Source organism: Penicillium samsonianum (assembly GCF_028829775.1).
Source record: "Penicillium samsonianum strain IBT 33392 chromosome Unknown utg000004l_segment0_segment0, whole genome shotgun sequence".
Lineage (NCBI taxonomy): Eukaryota > Fungi > Ascomycota > Eurotiomycetes > Eurotiales > Aspergillaceae > Penicillium > Penicillium samsonianum.
Genome location: NW_026643262.1, coordinates 289572 through 307839, shown reverse-complemented (window position 1 = coordinate 307839; position 18268 = coordinate 289572). Strand labels below are relative to the sequence as shown.

General features: G+C 49.4%; 8 protein-coding genes across 8 annotated transcripts; 4 read left to right on the top strand and 4 right to left on the bottom strand.

Annotated features, from left to right (window-relative positions):
• Nucleotides 1-252: 252 nt before the first annotated feature.
• N7471_007016 (glycoside hydrolase family 16 protein) lies at nucleotides 253-1395 on the top strand (the record flags this gene model as incomplete). Its single annotated transcript, XM_057279735.1, has 1 exon — nucleotides 253-1395. One exon carries the CDS (start codon nucleotides 253-255, stop codon nucleotides 1393-1395), a length of 1143 nt encoding a protein of 380 aa, XP_057133995.1.
• A 691-nt stretch (nucleotides 1396-2086) lies between these two features.
• On the bottom strand, nucleotides 2087-2503 carry N7471_007015 (uncharacterized protein; the record flags this gene model as incomplete). The annotated part of the gene is made up of 1 exon (XM_057279734.1): nucleotides 2087-2503. The coding sequence occupies one exon, from the start codon at nucleotides 2501-2503 to the stop codon at nucleotides 2087-2089; it is 417 nt and encodes a 138-aa protein (XP_057133994.1).
• A 551-nt stretch (nucleotides 2504-3054) lies between these two features.
• Nucleotides 3055-5385, bottom strand: N7471_007014 (uncharacterized protein; the record flags this gene model as incomplete). Its single annotated transcript, XM_057279733.1, has 1 exon — nucleotides 3055-5385. The coding sequence occupies one exon, from the start codon at nucleotides 5383-5385 to the stop codon at nucleotides 3055-3057; it is 2331 nt and encodes a 776-aa protein (XP_057133993.1).
• Nucleotides 5386-6396: 1011 nt separating this feature from the next.
• Nucleotides 6397-7526, bottom strand: N7471_007013 (dTDP-4-dehydrorhamnose reductase family protein; the record flags this gene model as incomplete). Its single annotated transcript, XM_057279732.1, has 4 exons — nucleotides 6397-6427; nucleotides 6501-7212; nucleotides 7266-7285; nucleotides 7345-7526. 4 exons carry the CDS (start codon nucleotides 7524-7526, stop codon nucleotides 6397-6399), a joined length of 945 nt encoding a protein of 314 aa, XP_057133992.1.
• A 556-nt stretch (nucleotides 7527-8082) lies between these two features.
• Nucleotides 8083-9763, top strand: N7471_007012 (FAD-binding oxidoreductase; the record flags this gene model as incomplete). Its single annotated transcript, XM_057279731.1, has 2 exons — nucleotides 8083-9678; nucleotides 9731-9763. The coding sequence occupies 2 exons, from the start codon at nucleotides 8083-8085 to the stop codon at nucleotides 9761-9763; spliced, it is 1629 nt and encodes a 542-aa protein (XP_057133991.1).
• Nucleotides 9764-10188: 425 nt separating this feature from the next.
• Nucleotides 10189-12153, top strand: N7471_007011 (STE20 family serine/threonine-protein kinase; the record flags this gene model as incomplete). Its single annotated transcript, XM_057279730.1, has 4 exons — nucleotides 10189-10234; nucleotides 10306-10373; nucleotides 10447-10614; nucleotides 10666-12153. The coding sequence occupies 4 exons, from the start codon at nucleotides 10189-10191 to the stop codon at nucleotides 12151-12153; spliced, it is 1770 nt and encodes a 589-aa protein (XP_057133990.1).
• Nucleotides 12154-12586: 433 nt separating this feature from the next.
• N7471_007010 (phosphotransferase family protein) lies at nucleotides 12587-13819 on the bottom strand (the record flags this gene model as incomplete). The annotated part of the gene is made up of 2 exons (XM_057279729.1): nucleotides 12587-13279; nucleotides 13313-13819. The coding sequence occupies 2 exons, from the start codon at nucleotides 13817-13819 to the stop codon at nucleotides 12587-12589; spliced, it is 1200 nt and encodes a 399-aa protein (XP_057133989.1).
• Nucleotides 13820-16159: 2340 nt separating this feature from the next.
• On the top strand, nucleotides 16160-18247 carry N7471_007009 (fungal specific transcription factor domain-containing protein; the record flags this gene model as incomplete). The annotated part of the gene is made up of 4 exons (XM_057279728.1): nucleotides 16160-16306; nucleotides 16577-17010; nucleotides 17088-17350; nucleotides 17424-18247. 4 exons carry the CDS (start codon nucleotides 16160-16162, stop codon nucleotides 18245-18247), a joined length of 1668 nt encoding a protein of 555 aa, XP_057133988.1.
• Nucleotides 18248-18268: the final 21 nt, after the last annotated feature.

The window sequence follows — 18268 nt, the reverse complement described above, 5'->3', positions numbered from 1 at the left end:
ATATAAAACGACGAAATAGACTAGGATATTTATAGCGAGGTGATCCGTGGATCCGCAAGCGGGAAAGGATCTGCGCTTTTCCATTATAGGACAAATTATATACCTAGGTACTTCATATATGTATCCATGACGACAAACTCGATAGCTTTTTTTTAACATCACAAGGTTGTAATCTACGTAGACCATAGAACACAACTCATCTCGAAATCCAACTACACAGAATCCTTTATCTCAAATATATCAACTTTCACCATGGACAACCGACAACTACCATATCTAGATCGTTACAGCGGGGCCATACCCACTCTCGAAACCAAATCCCCAATCGCAACCTCCGGCCAACCAGAAGGAGACAGAGACGCCCCAGCCCAAACACCCTGGTATAACCCACGGGGCTGGTCCCTGCGCACGAAACTCATCGCCAGCGCAACAGCCATAGTAACCATATTGGCTGCAATCCTGGTCCCCGTCGAAATAATCCAAAACCGCTACCCAAACTACACACCCCTGAACTACACCCTCGCAGACGAGTACTCGGGCCCAAACTTCTTCGAACAATTCACCTATTTCACAGACGAAGACCCAACAAAGGGCTTCGTCGTCTACGTCAACCACTCAACAGCCAGAAACCTAAACCTCACTTATGCATCCGAAACATCGGCCATCCTGCGCGTCGATGCATCAACCCCAAACGCCCGTTCTGGGCGGAACTCCGTCCGCATCGAGTCGAGAAATACATATGACTCGGGTCTCTTCGTCTTCGATATCATTCATACTCCCTTCGGCTGCGCGACCTGGCCTGCTCTGTGGTTAACCGATGGCTATAACTGGCCGATGAATGGCGAGATCGATGTTCTTGAAACTACAAATGTTGGAAGCCATGGGAATGAAATCAGCATTCATACTACCAAGGGGTGCAATATGGATGTCAAGCGCAAACAGACCGGTCGGGCTATCTTTGAGCATTGTGATAATGCCACGAACGGAAATTCTGGCTGTGGTGTCATCGGCGATGAGAATAGTTACGGCGAGGCAATGAATAACCGCGGTGGAGGTGTTTATGCTCTTGAACTTCGGGACGCGGGTATTCGAGCTTGGTTCTTCCCGAGTGGAAATATCCCTGCTGATATCACCGCGGGGAATCCTGATCCGAGTAGCTGGGGCATTGCGCTGGCAGATTTCCCGAGTACGGATTGTGACATTGCGGCGCATTTCAAGAATCTGAGTATCATTGTCAATATTGATCTCTGTGGTGAGCTTGCTGGTCAGAAGCAGTATTATGATACTTTGTATCATTGTCCGGCGACTTGTTCGGGCTTTGTTGCTAGCAGTCCTGGCAGCTTCGTTGATGCTTATTGGGAGTTTAAGAGTTTCAAGGTATATCGTGTTTCTTGAGCTTGAAGAGATGGTGAAGGCTAGGGGTTCTTTTTTGTTCTTATTTTGCTATTTGCTAGTTGATATGATTCTTGGATTGATCTGAAGCAAAGAGGAAAGTTTCTTGTGGGAGCGTGTCTCCCTTTTTTGTTGTTTGGTGGGCTTGTGCTCTGGGTGTTTGGTGTTGGGATGTATGTACTCTGGGGAAGTCGATGCAGACTTTGCTCAAGCTATGGCGTTGGTTATCCATAGTGGCGTACGAGCAGACAAATGAGGACACCTTTTTCTTTCATGATGTTTGTAATTTCAAATCTGAGTAGTGGAGCGTTATTGCATAGTAGATCAGGGCAAATTCAGAGATAGTCGAGTTCTGGAGCCAGACTCACGATGAGGCAGGCTTGGCTGAGTATCAGACACATCTGTGATCCACGCCGGATAGGATATCAACTCGAATGCCCCAGTGAAAATAGCAGTTAATATGAGCCAGATAATTGAGTCAGTAATGCATGTCATCCCTGATTAGACTAAATCTTAGCCACTTGCACCGTCAAAATAAGCCAAGTCCACTTGCAACTCCCCACCGGGCATTCATACTCATCCCGTTAGGTACCGTGGGCATATCCTCGCTCCCAAATGTGTTCGTAGACATCTGCTGGGCTTTTTCTTTTTAGCAGGAACCTAACAGTCTCTCGAATAAAACTCACCTTGAAGCTCATGCTCTCGGGTCGTCGCTCTCATCACTGTATCGCTCCTCGCCATTCTCCTCATATTCCCTGTTGTCAATATCGCCCCACCACCATCCTTCTCCAGAAACTTCGATTGTATCATCGATGCGGTGCAGTAATTTCCCAGAGAGGTGTATAGCGCCTCCTTTCCACCACAGGTTAGCGTTAATTGGGCCAATCAATGCCTTGAACTCTTGGCAATATGGCTTATCCTCGGCGAGATCAAAGTAGTCCACGTGGGCATTGTTGACTATGAGGCGTAGATCAGTGCTCACAGTGCCGGTAAAATAGTGTCTCTCTCCATCATTAGTCTGGATCAAGGCACGTATTCTCCCCTTGTTGCAGGTCGGACTGCCTGGAGATTTATGCGCCTCGCGCGGTTGGCTAGTATATCCTTGATTCATCTTTGTGGAAAATTTTGTGGTAATGAGTAAAGTCAGAATGGCGTTCGAGGGAGTTGATCAGTCTAAATATCCTTTTATGCGTTGGATGAAGCGGGTCAATAGGATGGATAGTTCTCGGCGCGGCGATGTCACAGCAACTTAGATGGTGTGATGGCCACTTCTCGAAGCCTTCGGTGGAAAATCAAAGAGATATTAGAAGAGCCTTGGATCGCAGTGAGAAATGAGTTGAGAAATAATGTCAAAATAGATGTGAGAGATAGATATTCAGTTTTACTTCTTTGCTAAACGAACATAGAATGGGTATCTCTAACAAAGATAAATCGTCCGTCAAGCACAATCAACTCCCAAGAATTCATCTCCAGATCAAAAGACGCGGAATGCATCAACACTAACGAGATTGGACTCAACCTCGCAGTGTCGCAGTGTGGGGAGCCAGTGGCCCAAGTAAATAAACCCTAGGTATACCAAAACAAAATCCCGTGAAATAACAATCATGACATCGTAGGAATAAACATAAGAAAGAAAAGAAAAACAAAGTAAATGAAACAAAACTATAGCTGCCGGAGCAGACTTCCATCTGCAAAGGGGTTCTCCGGAGACATATCCAACAACGGCCGTGTGGCAGTGCGGTCACCCGTTGCGACGCCATGTCCGCTGCGCGGATTTCGATGACTAGCCGTGCTGGCTGAATGTGCCAGCAGGCTGTTGGCGGTGAACTGCGTATCGGGGAGTGCCGGGCTTCCTTCAGCAGAAATTGGGCCCGCATATTTGTTAGAATGATGGCGCACGCTGCGGGTGGTGTTTCGCCGCTGAGGGGTGGTGTCTGCGGCCGGCCGTCGCCACGAAGTCGCGGGTGGGATGGCGATTCCTCCCGGGGTCTGATCTGGACCAGTGGCACCGTCGATCAGTTGCATGCCTGGTTGGACTTTGACGCCGCGACCCTTGCCCTTGCGGCTATGCTGCGGTGGCTCCGCATAGACTGGGGTGAGATCGACCAGAGGCTTCTGGTTGAGAGATGGGGTTCGAGTGAAAGCGGATGAATCAGGAGCACGAGTCATTGTGTTGGTCCGGCTGTTGGGATTTGAGTCGTGGCCGGGGGTGTGTATGGATCCTCCGCTCAAAAGGCCATTGCCTGAAAAGGCTTCCTGCTTAGCTCTCTTATCGCGATCATCCCGTTCCCGCATAGCAGTTTGTCGCTGAGTGTAAGTTCGGCCTAGGAGTCCGGATGGTGCAAAAGTAGAATTTTCTACTTCTTCGGGCGAAATGCCCGAGCTCAATGCCTGGTTGTCGGTGAAAGGTCCTTCCAGATCGGTGTCGAGCGTCAGGGTCTGGGGATATGAAGATGGAGGGGGCACGTGTCCACGAAGGGTCTTCTTCCGGGCAAACACGTCTTTAGAGCTTGTCGGCCTCCGTTGATCAGAGCTTTCACGCTTCGGGGATTCGGTCGAAGTCTCCCGTTGAAGCAGTGGGGTTTCGTTGTGCACACTTCTCGGCTGACGAGTCGATTTCTGCGTGCCAGCGCGCTTCACGAGTGTTTCGGTCTCTGGTTTCTGGCCTGCTCCTTTCTTATTGACAAGATACCAGCTTCTCCACTTTTGTACTGCCCGGTACCATGTATCTGCAATAGACTTGTCGCTGGTCGAGAAAAAGTGCAAAAAGTTTTCGGTGGACAGAAACATGGAAGATTTCTGTTGGCTCTTAATTGCGAAGCATAGCTTCTTAGGCGGTTTGATATCCTTGTTTAGAGCTCGAGCGCTGGGAAAGTAGATGTCATAGTCGGATATATGGCAGATATTGGTCTGCTCTTTGGCATCCTCTTTTTTTGCGATTGTCACTTGTCCATCAGCACGCAAGGTGACATATCGCTTATCCCACTTGCGACGACGCTGAGAATGGTAAATATGGACAGTCACTGGGGATGGTTGCCCGCTGGGGGCATGCCCAGCATCGAGCTGAGTTAGGGCTTCCACGCTGGAAGGGGGAATAACAATGAACTGGTTATCCCCATCGTGTGACCAAGAATTCATGACTTCCCGGACATGCTCGTAGCGGCGGAGGGGACGCTCTAGACCAACTTGAGAGAAAGACTCCATAAGAATGAATTTATCCGCATCAATGTCCCGAGATAAGTGCTTAGTAGCATCTAGCAGTATATCCCGGACTTGAGTTGACGGGGTGACAGTGAGATCCGCAGTAGCATCTCCATATTTGACAAGCGCATGGCGCTCTCCGGCGTTGACAGCGCTGACAGGAGCATCAACTCCTGGAACCACTCCGGTTCCGCCCACGCCAATATATTTCGGGAGGGGCTCATTTTTCTTGACGTGGTCCTTGGATCTTGAAAGTTTGACCTTCTGAAAGAAAGACTTGCGATTCCCATCGTTTGCCGAATGGGCACTGCGCGGGGGATGCGCCAGGGCAGGTTGCGATCGGGGTTGTTGCGCGACCTGTTTTTGCGGGGCGGACAGCTGAGGCCGCCGAACGTGTTGCGCTGAGTTATCCCCTCCAGTCAATTGTTCCATCGCACCTTGTCGGTGCACCTCATGTATGCGCGATTCCTCTTCATTTTGCGTCGCCAAAGGGCGACTGGTCGTGGCCCGTTCTCTTTCTCGTAGTTCACTCCGCTGCTCCTCCCGCTGAGTCCGCGCGTGGCCCGGGATCGCCGGAGTAGGAGGTACGATATTTCCATTTGACGGTGGTCGATTGCGACGATATCGAGACCTGCTCCTCGCGATCGAGGGATTCTGCTCGCCGACGGTATTCGCAGGCGCAGGTGGTGCGGCCATTTCGACGTCGCCGGTTGTCACACCTCGCATGCTACGGTATCGAGAGAACTTCTGAGGGACGGACTGCGCTGTGGCTGTCACACTGTTCTCACTCATGCTGGAGTTTCCTCACTTGAGGTTCGCCCCCAGAGGGCCTAGGCGCAAGAGTTTCGTAATCTGTCTCAAGTTCTATTGCCAAGATGAGGTTAGCGTCGCCTTGACACCAAACGGCAATTTCCCGTAATTTCCTTCAGATCGAAGATCGGTGGTGCGACTCTCCAATTCAGGGTCCTAATAGTGTAGAGAAGGTAGAAAACACAATTGAAACAAATGTGGGAAAAGGTCACTGTGGGATTGGGACTAAACAAAATCCCTCCTCACGATCAAACCGGCCTGTTCTCAATCGACCATTCGCGCCTCGTTGGGGGCAAAAAGCGACCCGCACCGATCGTCAATTGGGCCGGCCTAGGCTGGGGGGTGCATGGGGTTTGCTGGGTTGGATAGGCCATTGGGATAGATCATATATGGATTGAACTCACCGAAGTACTTGGCAAAAGATCATCGAGTGTGAGAAAAGAAAAACAACTGCCCAGGTGCCCAGGTGCCTTGATACCCCGATGCCCCAGTGCTCAGGTTTCGCGGCTAAACATTTCCGCATCTGCCGACGCGCCGCATGCGGTTTCACGCGACTGACGCCCTACGGAGTACGGGGTATAATATACTGACCTAATGGAGTATGCGATATATGATCGACAGGTACGGAGTACTCCGTACTATTGGCTTTATTAACACCATTAGATTGTTCAAAACGTGAGACTATTATTGGACGATGTCCACGGGTCCACAGGGCGATCAGATCTGAGTGTCTCACTCCAAGTGCACTTGCTATTCTTCACAAATGGGGGTATCATGAAGCTAGCCTCGTGGAAATGGTTCAGATGATGTTCCGGTGCTGTTCCATACACAGAATATACAAGTTCCAAGGGGTTGGTGAGAGTTCCAAGGTTATTACTGACTCTGGCTAGCTGATCTCCTTGATGGGCTTAAATCTCCTTTCTGATTTTCAATTGGGCTTTTATCCTTCTATATTTGAATCATTCATACAACGTGAATGGGTTTAAATCGAGCCTATTTCCTATAAGCACCCAATTCCCGGCGCCTGTGAGTTATTAGCATAGACCTACAAGCAAGGTATACAGGGATACCAGGTACACCCCATGAAGAGAACTTACCACCACGCGATGAAATCCACTGTCCGCACATCAATCCCAAGCTCAGTCAGTGCCTTGGTAGAGAGATGTGTATCATACGGCCGTACGACACCCGCATTAGGATCATTGCCCTGCTTATTGGGGATCATTCCGGGAATGGCAACACCCATCACCTGAGCCAACTTCTGACAGATCTCATACTTGGTCATACGGTCCTCGGACGAGAATTGCAGGATACGAGGGAAGTCCTTGCGCTTCTCCTTCTCGCGCAGGTACTTGATGACAATGTCCCTACACACGCGCGCAACGTCCTCGGTGTTGGTTGGGTACCGTATGGCCCAGTCGTCCATCTTCACACCGGCGTTTTCATCCGTGGCCTTCTTGACTGCGTCGACGAGGGTGTTGACCGCGCTCTCCGAATTCTCCTTGGCGTTGCCGTACAGCACCGGTACGCGCAGCACAATTCCCATGCCTGATTCACTGGTTGCTTCTAGTACGGCCACCTCGCCATCACGCTTCAGTTGCCCGTAAAGGTTCGGTGGCTTGGTCTCGGCATCGGTCTCGTAAGGTGCGTCGCCTTCGGTGCCAGGGAAGACGTAGTCGGTCGAGATGTAGATGAGGAAGGCGCCGCGAGCTTGGCATTCTTTGGCCAGCGTGCGAGTAGCGTCGACATTGACCTTGCGGGCTTGATCTGGGTTCTTGTCACAGAGGTCTGGGGACTTGTTTGCGGCACCTGTGAGTTGTCAGTCTATGATGGGGGTTGGTTGAGCCGGCTTATTGGCTTACAATGGATGACAATCTGAGGCCTGCGGATAATCCAAAGCTGATTAATGTCTATACTCAAAATCTAAGTGGAAATACATACTTGACTTCATCGAAGAGCATCTGAATGTCTTCCTCCTTCTCCAGGTCGGCCTTCAAGATAGTAGGCGGGGCAGGGCGGGAGAATCCCTGGCCAACAACCAACACACCCGAGTGCTGAAAAGTGTTGAAAACAGCACGGCCAAGAAAGCCACTGGCTCCAGTAACAAGGACTGTAGATGTCATTTTCGATGTAGTTATGGGTTAATTGAGGAAGATGGGGGATGCTCTTTTTTTTCCTCTAAAGACGCGGGGCCACTGTGACGTAACTGACTTCTCCCAGATGTGGATATAGCAGTTAAGACACAGTTAACTCACCTATCTAGGCAGGTTAACACATATCAATTGGATCAATTCAATAAATTTCACTCATTTCTGTGTTTTATATTTCTGTGTTTTATGCATGGCGTTAAGATATGCCTTATGATATCATGATTAGCGCTCTGCACTTGGGCGAATTGAGCTGTGTAACTAGGTACAGGATATATATAAATCTCATGCTGATCCCTACACTGTATTTACTAAATTTACTTTATTTGCATAACAATATCGATTTAAACTACCACCCTAAACAATATAAACTGCTTTTAAAGACCCTGTAAGCGTTGAATATAGAATGCCGAAAATCTCCGAGGTCGAATCAAAATCGGCGGGGACCTGGGCGCTCTCGGAGGCAGATCGGAGCATTGGAGCATCTCCACTTGACATTCTAAAAATTGTTTCCTCTTGTCATTCCTCAGCCATGTCTGGTGCCAGGAACATCACAGCTGCTTTGCGGCGGGCCAGAGTGCCTCGTTCCCGTTTTGCTATTCGCACCGTCCAATCCATCACACCCTTGACTACGCGCACCTTCAGCGCCGGCTCCACTCGCAACTCCGATTCCCGCCAAATCAAGTTCACTAGCGACGCCTACCCCAACCTCAAGCGCAACCCCAACTTCGCCGAGATCTCCGCCGACGATGTTGCACACTTCAAGGAGCTTCTGGGCTCCCAATCTGCCGTGATCGATGGCGTGACCACCGACGCTACGGACGATATCGAACCCTTCAACAGCGACTGGATGCGCAAGTACCGTGGCCACACCCGGCTTGTTCTGAAGCCCCAGAATGCACAGGAGGTCAGCAAGGTGCTGAAATACTGCAACGAGCGCAAATTGGCCGTCGTGCCCCAGGGTGGAAACACTGGTCTTGTCGGTGGTTCAGTGCCGGTCTTCGATGAGATCGTCATCAACACTTCCCGCATGAATCAGATCCGCTCTTTCGATGCTGCCTCCGGTGTGCTGGTCGCTGATGCCGGTGTTATCCTTGAAGCCGCTGACCAGTATCTCGCCGAGCGGGAGCACCTCTTCCCTCTGGACCTGGGTGCCAAGGGGTCCTGCCATATCGGTGGAAATGTTTCCACCAACGCCGGTGGCCTGCGTCTCCTCCGCTACGGCAGTCTGCACGGTAGTGTGCTTGGCCTCGAGGCAGTCCTGCCGGACGGGACTATCGTAGATGCCCTGTCGACTCTACGAAAAAACAACACTGGCTACGATCTCAAGCAGTTGTTCATCGGCTCCGAGGGTACCATTGGCCTCGTGACTGCTGTCTCTATTCAGTGTCCCCCGCGCCCCAAGGCGGTTAATGTGGCTTACTTTGGTCTTGAGAGCTTCGAGCAGGTCCAGCAGGCTTACCTCGCTGCCAAGGGCCAGCTCTCGGAGATTCTCTCCGCGTTCGAGCTGATGGACGGTCGCAGCCAGAAATTGGTCATTGAATCTACGGGTAACAAGCACCCTCTTGAGGGTGAGTATCCTTTCTACTGTCTGGTGGAGACCAGCGGTTCCAACTCCGAGCACGACATGGCCAAGCTAGAGTCGTTCTTGGAGAGCGTGATGGGTGACGGCATTGTCGCCGACGGTGTACTAGCCCAGGACGAGACCCAGTTCCAGGCCCTGTGGCGCTGGCGTGAGGGTATCACCGAGTCTCTAAGCCACTTGGGCGGCACCTACAAGTACGATGTGTCTATCCCATTGTCGGATCTGTACCTGCTCGTGGAGGACTGCAAGGCCCGTCTCACGGAGAAGGGTCTGGTCGGTGACGATGACTCTTTCCCTGTTCGTGCTGTTGTTGGTTACGGTCACATGGGCGACTCCAACCTGCACTTGAACGTTGCTGTGCGACAATACAGCAAGGAAGTGGAGAAGGCGATCGAGCCGTGGGTGTATGAGTGGATTCAGAAGCGCCAGGGAAGTATCAGTGCTGAGCACGGACTTGGCGTTGCTAAGCGGGAGTTCATTGGCTACAGCCAGAACGAGACCATGGTGAAGCTGATGAAGCAGCTGAAGAACCTCTATGACCCAGTAAGTGGAGTGTCGCTGCTATGTGTGAGCAATTGCTAACTTTTATTCTTAGAATGGGATCATGAACCCATACAAATATATTTAGAGCTAGTTGCATACGTGGACGCAATGTTGTATAGGGTTGGAGCATAACAAAAGCCGTTGACCGAGAGCAAGTAATAATCACATTATGCACAAGCATGCACAAGCATGTACAACGCACAATCTCCAGGTAAACTAAGTAAATGATAATCCTTTCAAGGCTATATTGGCTATATTCAAGGTAAATCCGATCAGCTGAGTGGACCCCTTGCAGATATACCCCAGTTGCTGCCTGAGGCCACCCGTTGCCATGTGAGACGGAGCTTGTTTGGGGATTTATGCTCCACCCCTTGCCCGTCATCCCCGATGGCCTCTTTACTCTCGTCTTGACCTCTCAAAAGTCCCCAAGCTATTCATTCATTACTTGGATGAGCCCTGTCGACATTCCCTGTCTGACTGGAGTAGCTAGCTGGGCTGAATTATTGCGCAATGGACGACATGGCAAGCCATTACCAGGTGATGGAGGAGCTGGGGAGTGAGTTGACCAAAGCTCTGTTTTTTTTTTTTTTTGCATTTCCGTCGGCTAACCGTGTTCTCCGTTTGCAGGTGGTAGTTTCGGAGTCGTTTACAAGGCCATTGACAAGACCGACGGCGAGATCGTTGCTATAAAACACGTACGCTTTCATGATATTCGATCTTCGAGTTTCAATTTCCCCCCTTTCGTTCAATTGTTGACCCCCTTTTCAGATCGATCTCGAGTCCAGCGAGGACGACATTCAAGAAATCCAACAAGAGATTTCTGTTTTGGCTACCTGCGCTAGCCCCTACGTTACACAATACAAAGCCAGTTTCCTCAAGGGGCACAAATTATGGATTGTTATGGAATACCTCGGAGGTGGTTCCTGTTTGGATTTGGTATGTTTTTGCTGCTATTTTTATCGTGAGGTACATCGCTAACCGTCCCAGCTAAAACCTGGATGTTTTAACGAAGCCCATGTGGCCATCGTCTGCAGAGAACTCCTCCTGGGCTTGGATTATTTGCACAGCGAAGGCAAAATCCACCGTGACGTCAAAGCCGCCAATGTTCTCCTCTCTCAGACTGGAAAGGTGAAGCTGGCAGACTTTGGTGTCGCCGCACAGCTGGTCAACATCAAGTCGCAGCGCAACACATTCGTCGGAACTCCATTCTGGATGGCACCGGAGGTAATCCAGCAGGCTGGATACGACTTCAAGGCAGACATCTGGTCCTTAGGCATCACAGCAATCGAAATGATCAACGGAGAACCCCCGCATGCCAGCACACACCCGATGAAAGTGCTGTTCCTGATTCCGAAGAACCCCGCCCCTCGCCTCGAAGGCAACGAGTACAGCAACACATTCAAGGACTTCATTGCACAATGTCTGACAAAGGACCCGGATCTGCGGCCGAGCGCAAAGGAGCTCCTGAGACACAAGTTTGTCCGGAATGCGGGCAAGCCTGAGGCACTTCAAGAATTGATCCATCGCAAGCAGGACTGGGATGGTGGCCGTGGTGAGGCGAGAGACGTGAAATACTATGCCGAGTCTCTCCACACCATGACCAGGCCCGAGGATCTCGATGATGACGATTGGGTCTTCGACACAGTCAAGGCTCCTCCAATGTGGAAGCCCAAGGGCACAGACTGGATGACATTCGACGAGGAGGACGAAAACACGCCCGATCCAGCCCAGATGCTCGAAGACATGCACATCAGCCAACCGCCACCGCCGCCTAAGCACCAGGCAAACTCCACTGTCCGCCGAGTTCCTACCGACCGATCTCCCTCTGTCAAACGGGCTAACACCAAGCGTCGCTCAAGTGGTGTCAAACAACCCCTTGGTCTGGACTTAACCTACGGCAACAGCCCGTCTACAGTCAGACAGTTCCGCCGGGTATCGGACAAAGTCCCCGCTGATCTGAACCCAGCCAAGCCGGTATTTGATGAGAATCAAAGCCCGAAGACTGTGTCCACCGACACTTCAAGCAAGGAGGCTCAGATCGGACGACGTGCATATAGCAAGGCAGTGGGAATGTCCTGCCAGGAAGTCCTATCAACAACAGGTGATGGCGATAAGCGTGAAGCAATCTCCAGACTCGCCGAAGCCTGGAGCGACCTGGAAATGGTTGACCCCGAAGGCCTCTACCACATCGTCAGGATCATGAACGAGAAGCTCCAAGCTGACTCCCGCCTCTCCACTCTTCTCCCATCCACACAACCCGATTCTCCCTCGCGGCCACGCCTTGTGCTGGCCCAAAACAACCCACACCTCAAAAGCCACCGTCGTCGCCAATCCTACGTCCCCGAACCCCAACCCCAGTCACCCCCATCCGTCCCCGCTCAAGCTGCACCCGGTATGGAACACACCAAACAACTCTCCGATGTCCTCTACCAGCGATGGTCAGAGGGTCTCCGCAATCGCTGGGGCGGCATCTAGTCTCACCCTCAACCATCCTCACGCTTCCAACATCAATCTCAACACACGCTGCTACTCTTTCTTCCATTCGCTGTATAGACCCAATTTGGCGTTCTGACACTTGTACAACTCTTTGCCATTGGCTGCATCCTTGGTGTCCGTTCATTCGTTCTGTTTACTGTCACTTACTCTGGTGGGACTGGTCCCGGAGTTTCTAATGATCTGGTGATCTGGTGTAATCTTTTTGCGCTTTCTTCTGTACTCTCTTTTTCCCGATAGAATGCTGCCTGTGCTTCTGTCTTTGTCTATTGGCCCTTGGTCTTTTGTGTGATTTTTTTTCTAGGTATTTTCCAGGAGTACTAGAACATACTATGTCTGAAATGTGATAAATGTCTTGATTATTTGCATCGCTTCGTATTTCTGTAATGTTTCTTCAATATATCTGTGCCTCAGGTTATCCAACAGATTTATCTGGCGTAAACTCATCCAGCGCTCTACAATAAACACCAAGCTTCCCTTCTTCATACCTTGTAAAACAAGCGGCCAGATTCTGATAGTACATCGACCCCAGCATTGAAGAAAGCCTATCGTCATACCCCATTTCCTTCTCAGCCTCTTCAACGCTGCGCACATAATTTTCTCGCTCCTCCCAATCCTTCCTGGTATCATCATCCAACGGCTTTCCATCGGCACCATATTTCCATGGAAAATCCAGGGCAGGAGGAAGCGTTGACAGGAAAATAGGGAATTCAACCCTCTCCCAGGGAACCGTTCCAGCATGTTCCCAGTCAATAACAGAAAGTACATTAAACTCGGCATCGACAATGACATTGCTATGCAGGAAGTCGGTATGTCTAAGCGGGAAAGGACCCTCATTTCGAACCGTGATATCGAACCGCTGCTCTTTGATCCGTCGTGGGTAATCACCAATCGATGTCACGACCTCGTCCGCATATTCTTCCGGTAGATGATCTCTCATCCATACCTCTGTTTCCGGAAACTTGGTGTGCTCGCCCCATGCTGCGAAATACTCTGTTGTTGTGTTGAATGGTCCCCCTAGACCTGGTATCGCTTCGATCTCGTATGTTCCGTCGTCGCGCTTGGCGATCATGCCGATTTTCGGGAACCGGATTGTTGACATCGCTGCCTGGTTTGCTTGTTAGAGGGATGGGTGGGATACTGGGGGCTCTGGGGTTTGTGAGAGACTTGCATGTATGCGGGATATTTCGTGGTAGAATTTGGTTTTGAATTGAGAGGGTATATGGAAACTATGCGGCCCCATAAAGTCCGTTCCTGTGTTTCCGGGAATGAACTCCATTATCATGAATGCACGGCCAATAAGATCTGGGTCAGTCTCGTAGCCGAAGACTTCTGGGACGGGGACGTCTGTTTGCTCGTGGAGGATAGAGAGAGTGTGGATTTCGTGGAGGAGTCGTTTCTCAAGTTCGCTGGTGAGTTTGTGTCGTTGGATTCGCGCTACCCATTTCGTGCCGTCGTCGAATTCGAGAATTATGGCTAGATGGAGGCCACCCATGTTGTATATTGGGGGAATATGGCAGGTTTTGGTTGTTGAACTATCGTCTTTGCTGTTCCTCAAGCTGATGGCAAATTCCTGGAGAGCGGTCCAGTTGATCTTGGGTACCTGGTTGTCATTTTCGATGTCTGTTTTCCAATTGAGAGAGTGCATGTTTTCTCGAGGTGCAGTTGGTAGAAAGACACAGGAGTGTGCTCAGGTGTAGTATTTTGGGACTGGGAAGAGTTTAGTCGGAATTCATGGAAATATATAGCAGAGCGATGCATCAGGAGCTGCAACTGCAACTAGCGGTGTGATGTATCTTCTACCATACTTATAGACCCAACGTAAAATAAGCATGAAATGTGCCTCTAAAAAAGAAAGAAACCGTTCTGGTTTTGCACTCCTGGGGTGAACCAGGTACATACATATGGAAACCTAACCATATCCCTCCCTATCACAACCCGAGGGCAACTATATATACCCGATAATGCTTGTCAACTACTGCCACAAGCTAGTCGAATAGGAAATAAGAGGGTCAAAATTGTTATGGAGTAAAGCTTCGAAGTTGGTAGACACCAGTAGAGCAAACAAGGTCTACATTTGCTTTTTCGGCGCCTTAGCTCCCTTCTTCGGCTGTCGTCCAGCCTCGCCTTTTCCACCTCTGAAACCCCCATTCTCATCCACCATATTCAACAATTCACCAACTCCCTTCGCACCAATCGATACAGCAACCGCCTCAGTATTCACGAATTCAGCAGCCAGACGCACAGTATTGAGCGTAAATTCCCCATCTTAACGTTCCGTGACAGCTCCATGTTAACTACTGAGAATTAAGCTGGATTTTCAACAGAAAAGACTGTGTTCCTAAAGATATATATTTCAAGGGAACTCTAGACTTATAATTATACTTGAAGTAGCCCCCAGAAAGTAACAGAAAAACCAAAAAACCAATGAACTATTCCAAGAAGTCAAAACTCATCCTCAAAGATTTCTTCAGGATCGAAGTCAAAAGGGGCTGACCCGATTGAAGGAATCCGCGGCGCGGAGGAGATGATAGATTGTCTTGCGGACGGATTATTCGATCCGCTCGGACGTAGAGGTGAAGCCGCTGTATCCAGGGCTTGCGACATGATGTAGGCCAGTTGGTTAGCGACCGCCTGCCAACCTTCACGGGGTTGCTGGAGATGTATATAACACCATTTGCCTTGATGATTGAGCTTGTAGAAGTTAAATTCCCGACCCTCGGTGATTTCCGAGTTAATCCGTCGCCGGGTATGCTGTATGGAAGGGGACACTTCTGTTCGAGATTTCGGTCCACATTCTACCGGGGTAAACGAGTCTTTGGACCTCGAGATGGAGCCTCTAGGGCAGCAATTTTGGGGTCAAATGGTAGAAGACCCCGACGCGGGACCTGAAAGATGGTAAGATAGAAAAGTGAAAGAAAAGTGAAAGAAAGGTGAAAGAAAGGTGAAAGAAAGGTGAAAGAAAGGTGAAAGAAAGGTGAAAGATAAAAGTAAGAAAGTGAGAAAAATGGAAGATCGTAACAAGATATATCGGTGTATTACCGGAGATGGTATCGGTTCCTTGGATCCGAGGATATTGCTCGCTATAGGAAAAAGTGGCGGTACATTGCTGATGACGATTATGAATGAAAATCATCTTTGTCTGTGACTGTACAGAGTAGACTAGATGTCTGATCTGAAGTTCCCCAGTTGAATATACCTAAACAGCAACATAAATTTTTTTTTTCACAGGCAATTTAAAAGCTATTCTCTATTCGGTCTACAAATAACTCCAGTCAAGGGCTAAACATGAATACAAAAACTAAAAAAGAAGTGCATCATCCGTGAATCGAACACGGGCCTCGTCGATGGCAACGACGAATTCTACCACTAGACCAATGATGCTGAGGGACCAGGCGGATCAGGACGCTGATTCGTCGGTTATATCTTAGTGAGTGGAAATCAGACTGAAGTCATCTTGGCCCTACATCCATGGATGCAAACACTGCAAAGCTCTTGGGATCACATCAGATCTTCTGCAGTCTAGGAAGATTTAGGGCAATACAAACCAGTATCAATACTCAACACATGATCTCATAATGGCTTTCGTCAAATTCAGGTTAGAGGCCAAAAAAAGCCCTGCCCCAGTCCCAATAGCTGCTGCTGTATCCCAACCGCCGTCAAGGAGGCAAGACGGCAATGTGCATCATTCACCCAAAGGAATTCCCTCCCAAGAATTATCTGATGAGAGTCCATGCAATAATACCCCGGCAAGTCATGCAAGGGGCATATTGAAACCAGCCAATTACCCTGAGCCCTTTGCTCCTAGAAATGACCCGAGGTTTCGTTGCAACAAAAGGTTAGGAAACCGTCAGCCTGATGAGGCCATAATCTGAGGCGTGACTGACACGAAGGTTAGAGATACCCATAAGTTGCGGGGGACTGCCTGTATTGAATGCAGAAATTCCAAGACTCGCTGTCAAAATCCCACTACGGGAGTCAAGGGAGGATGCCTCCGATGCTTGCAGCAGAACAAGCAATGTACGCTGTACCTGCCATCGCAAATGGCTTCTGTCGAAACTTCTACGAGCCTGGCAGCTTCGCGTTCATTCAGCCCTCAACTGCATGCGCAACAACCTCAAAGCAGAGCACCTTTGTTTGACCATCAATGCACAGAAGGGAGACTTGAAATTGATTCCAACTTGGACATGGACGTATCTCCGAATTTTCAACGGGAGGTTACCCAGGCCACGTTTTGTGAGTTTTCAGGAATCGGATTCGCTTGTTTCTCAGTTATATCATATTCTAAACATGCTAATGAGTTGCAATAGTGTCTCACTCATTATCTTGCAGTTGGAGCGATCAAATTGGACATATGGTTAAATCCATATTCAGTCCGAAGATAGCTGAGCAAACTTTTCATCAGTACTTGGACAGTTTCGCTCCGAAATGCCCAATTGTTGTGTTTCCAACTGGCACAACAGCTGAGCTTTTGCGAGAGACCAAGCCATTGCTCTTTCTATCCATACTCAGCATCGCTTCTGCTGGATACTGCACCGCCACCCAGCAGAGAGACTTGGCAATTAAGGTCAGGCTGTATCTGGCAGACCGAGCGATTGTTCGGGGTGAAAAGTCTATCGAGCTCGTTCAAGCTCTTCAGGTCGCGTCTTTTTGGTATAGAGCACCAGATGATTTTAAGCAGATGAACCTGAACCAACTAGCTTCTATTGCCACAACTATGGCCATAGATCTTGGTTTGGATAGGATTGAGGTATCAAAGCCAGCTGGCAGAGCCAAGGAGATGTGGGATCGGGTGGAAGCACAGCGTACCTGGCTCGGTTGTCTTCTTTTATCTGCAAGGTGGATTTATCCTGGTCATTTGTTTCTTTGACCTATCGTGAAAGCTAACCATGGTTTAGTCTTTCTCTAATATTGAGACGGCCCAATTCGCTCGCCTGGAACTCGCAGTATGATGACTATGTTGCCGATTTGCGACGGACCAAAGCATCCCCTACAGATGAGTTCCTTTGCATCATTGTAACAACAGAGTGTATCTGCCACATCGTGAATCAGGAGCTATCTCTAAGTGATTCAGCCACTTCGGCATCATTATCTGACCCGAAAACATTGATAAAAATCCAAAATCACAAGTCTCAAATCGAATCCCTGCCTCTCGAGAAAATACCCTCTATGGCCAAATGTGAGTTCTGTTCTTAGAATTGCGTCTCCGTTGGCCTGAAGTGAAAACGAAATAACAATTGCAACTCAATCAGGTCTGGTTGAATTTGGCAGATTTGCTAGCTTGTTGTATCTACATGAGTTGGTCTTACATGTCAACCACAACATCGATGAGTTCAAGGCACCTTTTAGTGTGAGGTCCTTGGAGACGTGCAATTTCATCGACATGCACGATCTCGACCAGTCTCGCATTTTGATGCTTCGCGCTATCATACAGGCGGCACAAGGATTGCTTGATAATTTCCTTAGGTTATCCACGTCCGACATGATTGCTTTACCACCGCATATATATGGCGGCCGCGTAATATATGCAGTGGTACTTCTGTTGAAATTACACAAAGCAATCATGTCATCGGGGCGGGCAATAAGCGAATATCTTACTGCTGATGAATTACGACTGGAAGTGTACATTGAACACCTCGTGCTCGTTTCGAAGAGCCTCATAACAAAAGATGACCGCAGTGCTCTGAGCAGGGCATTCTTTGTTATGCCTCAGTTGAAGCAGTGGTTGCACAGTCACCAACCCAAGACCTCGCCTGGATCAGACGAAACTGAAATGGCAGAAGGTCTCCCATTCCAGACCAGTGATGGGTCATTGAGCACTGCGATACAACCGCCGATGACAACTCTCAGTGACCCTTCGACCCATACGCAGACGCCAACAATAATCAATCTTGAGCCATTGGATGGACTTGGTCAGTCTGGCGTGCCTATCCAACCCTCCAAAGCTTTTGACGACCTTATTGTACACAATGGGGGTACAGGATTTGAACCAAATCGGCATGAACTGGCATCTGACTCTTGGTTTTGGGAATTCTTCAATGTTGACATGCTCCATCAGAATGCCCATTCATCATGAGATGGGTGTTTCAAAATTTTC